The 6,477-nt window shown below is 41.1% G+C and overlaps 1 protein-coding gene across 1 annotated transcript; it reads right to left on the bottom strand.

The window, feature by feature from the left end:
• Positions 1–324: 324 nt before the first annotated feature.
• LOC136069708 (uncharacterized) lies at positions 325–2,937 on the bottom strand. The gene is made up of 5 exons (XM_065778503.1): positions 2,934–2,937; positions 1,927–2,474; positions 920–1,361; positions 560–830; positions 325–451 (listed from the first exon to the last, which is right to left on the bottom strand). Exons 1-5 carry the CDS (start codon positions 2,935–2,937, stop codon positions 325–327), a joined length of 1,392 nt encoding a protein of 463 aa, XP_065634575.1.
• Between the last annotated feature and the right edge of the window lie 3,540 nt (positions 2,938–6,477).

Genomic DNA, 6,477 nt, shown 5'->3' with positions numbered 1-6,477 from the left:
CTCAGTGCTCGGAGGAGGACTCCAACTCAAGGCCGAAGAGGGCCAGACCGGGCGCCTCGTTGGTGTTAGGCTTCTCAGAAGATGGATAAGAGAGGAACCATACAACCGCATGATGATGCTTTGGTGGTTACGATTAGGATCGGAGGTATGACGTTAAGAGAGTGATGGTTGATGATGGAAGTGCCGCCGAGGTAATGTACCCTGACTTATTCAGGGCTGAATTTGAAACCCAAGACCTGACAACATATAGTTCCCCGCTGGTGGGTTTCGAAGGCAAATCAGTCACCCCGTTGGGGATGGTTTAGATTACCCTTGCAGACTGGGTCAGATATGGTGCAGGTAGATTTCATTGTGGTGGATGCCTTTCTCCGTATACGGCGATTTTGGGAAGACCATGGTTGCATGCTTTGGGGGCTGTTTCTTCCACTCTTCATCAGAAAGTGAAGTATCCCTCGNAAAAGAAAAGAGATACAAAGGATACTAGAAGAATAAGAAAGGTAACTTAAAGCAACTACTTGGTTAACTTTATTTGGAGCTTGGGAGGGGCTCTACCAGCTACCTCTTGGGGAGCATCTTTTCCTGCACCATAGGAGCATCTTCAACAGGCCGGGTAGTCGAGGCTAAGGCTTGTTCAAAAGTTTGGGAGGCTGCTCCGTCTTTAAACCCTGTTGTTTCTTTGGCCGAGGGTGGGTCCTTCTCTTTGTCAAGCGCTAATAATGGTTCCTGCTGACTGAGTAGGGGAAGAGCCTGAGTCTGAACTTTCTCAGAAGGCTCAGCAACAATAACAGATACCTCCCCTACTGCGGTAGAGGGAGTGGAGGCCCGAATAGCTGGGGGAAGTAAATGTTTTCAGGTCTCCTTAACTCTGAAGAGGATTCAACTCCAGCTCGGTCGAGGGCTTCCTGCCAAGTCCGGGCACAGTATTCTCGGCACACGGCGGGAACCTCAGCTCGGAAATTATCCTCTGTGTCGGCCACTCCCATATTGTAACCCTGCTGCTCAGCGGCATCTTTTCCTCTTTCAGCCTCGGCTTTGGCTTTTTCAGCCTGATCTCTAAGCCTCTGGACTTCTTCCAGCTGTTTCTGCAGGGTCAGCACCTGTTCCTTAGAGGTTGCCAGCTGGGCGTTGGCATCACGTAGAAGCCGCCCCTGGTCCTCGGCCTGTCTTTGGAACCCCTCTAGGGCCGAGTCAGCACTTTTCCGAGCCTCCTCTTCGGCTGCTAACTTCTTCTTTAGCTGCGCAATGTTTTGCTCGGAAGCATTCAGAGTGCGTATAGCTGATATTCTTTTCTTCTTCTCATCGTCTATTTGATCATAATAGGATTTGGCTATCTCCTCTAGCCTAAAGGTGGCTTGAACGGCCTAGAGAAAATTAGAAATATGCAACAATGAGAAATGTATCTATAAGCACAATAATAGTCAAATAAAAGGAATAATGTAACGGTTGTAGCATCGTACCATGCCCAAGTATCTTTTGGTGTTTTGAAAAACCTCGTCCCTCTTAATCGCTCTCAGCTCGCCATGTCCTTAGGAAGAAGAAGTGTTTCTTCTAATGCTGAGGCAACTCGGCACCCAAGCCCGCCACTGAAGTCCCTAATTGAAGCATCCCCTTTTATAGGCCTTTTATCGAGCATAGGGGTTGGAAGCCAGACCTCGGGATCCGATGACCGAGTGGTTGTTTTATCTACCTCTCGCTGTGTTCCTGACTTGTTTTCTGCTGCTTAGCAGCTCTTTGGTCCTCACCCTCGGTGGTAGTAGGAGTCCGCCCAGCGTCCATCACTCATTTGCCCTTCGGCTCTCTTCTCCTCTTCGGATCACTGGGCTCATTCACGATCGGTTGGGATGACTGAGGAAGTGGAGGGGGAGGAGACGGTGCTTGGACCTGAATTTGCTTTTCCACCACCCTGCTAGACTGACCCTCAATTACCTCTTTCAAGCTCCTCTGACTTCTCCTTTGGATGACCATCTTCTTAGAAGTCGCTTCAGGAGACTGGGGGTGATCAAAAACTTCAAGTTCATCGGCAGAGTCGGGCAACTCTGCAGGTCCTCCGGGGATTTCTTCTTCTTCTTCTTCTTCTCCTCCTTCGTCCTCTTCCTCGGCTTCTTCTTCTCCTTCTTCTTCTTCTTCTTCTTCTTCTTCTCCCACTTTTTGGGGAGTGGAGCGTGATGATGAAGCTCCGGTAGAAAGGATAGCCTCCGACAATGGTTCAGTAAAGGGCTCACCTTCAGGGATAAGTTCGCCCTCAGGAACGATGAATCCCTCAAAGATTACACTGATACGGTGGATCCGAGGATCTTTTGCCTTTATCACGTACTGGGGAGCCTGAAAGGCTGTGGACGCGGGCTTATACTTGAGTATTAAGTGTGCGGCTCGTAATTGGCCGTCGGAGGGATTCACATATATCTCGGACCGGAGAATTCTATCTAGGCTCTCCCTGTTGATCAGCCTGAGACGACGCCTAGTGGCGCGTTTGTCTGCAAAGTAATTAAAACATAAAAAGAGAATTCCATTAGAAAAAAAACTGCTTCAAAAAATAATAATATAAATAAAATAAATAAAAAATAAAAAATAAAAAAAAATTTCTGACTTATTAGGGACGTATATCTTGGGAACCCCACCTGGTTGTCCCTCTTCAGTTGGGCAAGGCGAACCGTCGTGCCACTCCCCGGAAAAAATAAGGAAATCATCTTTAAAACCCTTGTTTGAGGTAGGGAGGCACTGAATTAGTCTTACTGCAGGATACCTCGACTTAAGGTAATATCCCTGATCCCTCAAATGATTGAGGTTATATACCCAATTTACATCGTGATGTGTCAAACTTAAGTTGTATAAGGCGTTTAAAGCCTCTATACTCCCAAGCACCCTGAACATATTCGAGGCGCACTGCGTGGGGGATAACGTGAAAAACCTAAGGTAATTTCTCGTCAAATTACCCATTGGGATAGTCATCCCTCCCTCGACAAAAGCTACCATAGGAATGACTACCTCCCCCGTTTTTCTGTCATGCGACCAGGTTTGGGAGGAAGCGTACCTCATACCCACTGTTGAGGGAATCCTATACTTAATCCTAAATGATTCCATTTGCTCCTCGGAATCAACTAGATGCTTAAATCTACCCATTTTCTAACAATAGCAGAGAACGAATTGATACAGAAGATGGAAAACTAGGGAGGGTTAAGGAAACTTACAAATGTGGAAAACAAGCTCCTCGGACGGACTCTTGGTATTTATGAGAGCGTGGAGTAATGAGAGAAAGACAGATTCAATGAATACGTACTGAGAGAGAGCGATTCGTAACTGAAAAAAGACTTGATTTGAAAGGCACTTTACAAGGGCACAGAAAGTAGGAGCGGGAAAAACCCCGCCCATAAATGCAAAGGATCCCCACCGTTAGATTTGCATCAGGTCGTTGAACGTGTGGGACAGCGGAGCAGTTACCATTTAATAATGGCATGCCCATGACGCCGAAGCGTCAGGAGCGTGCGTTGGGCAAACAAAAAGACATTCTGAAATCGGGGGAAACCTATGAAGTAGATGGGGGTTGGATATCAAAATCTCCTTTTTCCCGAGGTGGCAAAAAGCGAGATTTTGAGGGGCTATTGTGGGGCCTGTTAGTTGAAAAGGTATAGTAATCCTCAGAAATGGGCTCGGGGCCCAAAGGCCCAATCCGAGAACACGTAGTAATCCGAGGACAGCCTGGAAAGTTTTATTCTTATCAGATGGGTGGTGTGAAAGAAACGAGTAGATATTATATACAGCGGCATAACACACGTCCGAGGACAACAAAGTCCGAGGTCAAGGTAACCTTCATGTTGGCGGAAAGACCCCACCAAGTTGTATCTGAACTGGAAATTGGATATAGCTTAGGAGGCGTCGGGGAAGGTAGTAAATATCTTTTGAGGTCATCACCTCCACATTAAATGCTTTCCAGCTAACAGTCTGGCCGCATTAATGTGGAGGTGATACCTGAACAGTAACTAAGCAGCTTTATGGCCACTAAGCTGAAGGTTCCGGTAAGTACTGGATGGGACAGAAAGGAGCTCCCAGGATAAGAACTACACGTGTACGATGGAAACAGGGGGAGATCGGAGTATATAACATAGGAATGAAGAAAACGGAAAGGGGGGACACGAAGAAAAGAAAGAGAAAAAAAAGAGAAAAAGAAAAAGAAAGAGAGAGACCAATTGAAAGAGAGCCGAGGATAATTTTCCTCAGAGAGCGAACCGAAAGTATCCCTTATTGATTGATGAGTAGAACCCTTCCTGAAAAACAGTACTAGTTCTTGGACCCATACTCTACAAATGTATTGTTTGGGCTTATTGGGCTGAAAACCCATCACTCAGGGTCAATCCAAATTGAGTCCCTACAGTTACAAATAGGGGTGTTTGCGGTGCGGTGCAGTGCTGTTTTGGGCCATTTTTAGCACCGTACTTTACGGTGTGGTTTATCTAAAATCATAATTGCACTGCACTTTATTTTTGCGGTCATATGTGCGGTGCGGTGCGGTGCGGTGTGGCGTAGTTTAGAGTTTAACCAAAATCATAATCGCAGCATACCTCCTTTTTGCGGTCACATGTGCTGTGCTAATATAAGATGAGATTTGAAATTAGTATATTTTTCAAATTTTTTGCATTTCCTACCCATCTCAAAACTAATTTTTCCCTTTTTTTAGCCAAGTTTTAAATTATTTAGCTAGTTTTTCTTTATTTTGGGTTGACTTTTCTAGTCAACATTTGCTAGGGTTATTAAACTATTAATAATATATTTAATATTAAAAATAAATAAATATATTAATATATAGAGAAGGTGCGGTGCGGTGCAGTGTATTGTTACTTGCGGTGTGGTGCGGTTATGCTATTTTGCGGATGATTTTGATACGGTTTATGCGGTTTAATGAACACCCCTAGTCACAAATATTTCATTAATCTTTTGGTTTAAGGATGGCAACGAAGCACGATAAAGTCAAATTGTGGGTGCTATAAGGTAAAACATTCCCAAATATTTCATTAATCATTTTGGGAAGAAAAATATTTTGTATAAGATTGCTATGAATAAACCAAAAATGGTATCTCATATATATACACATATATATATATATATTTTAATCTTAGTAGATTACTAATTAAATAAATAAAAAAGAGTATAATCACTTTCCCAAACATTCAAATTTCCAAGCATCATATTTTCAAAAATCTGGCTCTGCAAGGACTTATTAGATTCTCCAAACCAAAATGCTATTGTGTATTTAGAATAACTTATTTTGTTTAAGAAAATAAGTTAACTAAAAGTTCAATTTTACAGTGAAATTGTACATTGACATAAACTATCCAAACAATTTTAATTTTTTTTTGGGATAATCAAATAATTGGAGTGGTGGGATTTGAACTTAAAATGTCTCATTTGAAAACACTATAAGGTATTTGTTGAACTACCAAACTCTCAGCAAACAAACCATTATTATTTTAAAATGTCATTCGAAAACATTCATATTTATTATTTATAATAATGTGAACATGATCGATTGTCGACGACTTCCGGTGTGTAATTTACATTCCTTGCAAGGCATCTTAAATGGGACATTATTGGATTTTTTTTTTTTTTGAAGATAATTGGAGTAAAATAGAAAAAAAAAAAAGAAAAAGAAATTTGAGATAACCCGTGTATTAAAATAATAACCTTATTAGTTCTATATCGGTATAATCTCCAGCCCATTCGAGATGAGAATAGTTTAAATAGATCATAATTAAGTGATCATTCTTGTTTACTTCCTCAGTCTAAATTTTCTTCCCAACAGGTTAGCTTGGTCTGTCATCGAATAACAGACACCTTAAATAGCAAAATTAAGGGAAATAATGTTACCAACTTACCAATGATATATTTAACGTATTAATGGGTGAGTAATTACATTCAAATAATTAAGAAGTAGTATATTACATTCGAGTGAATTAAAGAATGTCACCTACTAAGTTTATAAACTTTCCCTTTGCGGTAAGACTATCCAAAAAAGTAAAAAAAAACTAGTCTACTAAATACAAACGTGCTTCATTTATAATTGAGGTATATTAATAATCCACAATAAACTTAGTGGTGTAAATTACATATAGTTTTCTTTCCCAACAGATTAGGTGATTAATGGCCATAGTGGTAGAGTATCACTATTGTGTTCCATAATAATTAATTCGAGCGTAAAGTCAAGTCCTGCTACTGCAACTCTTTACTCTTGTAAATTTGTAATAGGTTGTAAGTAGAGAAATGATAAAGTTCATCAGTATATTTAACTTACTACTAGTCATGTAAATGCTCGTCTGACAATGTTGATCCTTGGACTTTTATACTGAAGTTGAAGACATATTTATGATAAAAACAAAGCTTTTCAAGATTTTTTTTTTTTTTAAAAAAAAAAATTTAGTTATTAGTTGGATAGTTGGATGGGGAGAATTTGAATCCTAAATATTTTTATCGGAAACATTAAAAAGT

The sequence above is a fragment of the Quercus suber genome, unplaced genomic scaffold (genome assembly GCF_002906115.3).
Source record: "Quercus suber isolate HL8 unplaced genomic scaffold, Cork oak 2.0 scaffold_184, whole genome shotgun sequence".
Taxonomy (NCBI): domain Eukaryota; kingdom Viridiplantae; phylum Streptophyta; class Magnoliopsida; order Fagales; family Fagaceae; genus Quercus; species Quercus suber.
The sequence above is the reverse complement of the archived record's forward strand: the minus strand, read 5'-3'. Positions and strand labels throughout refer to the sequence as shown.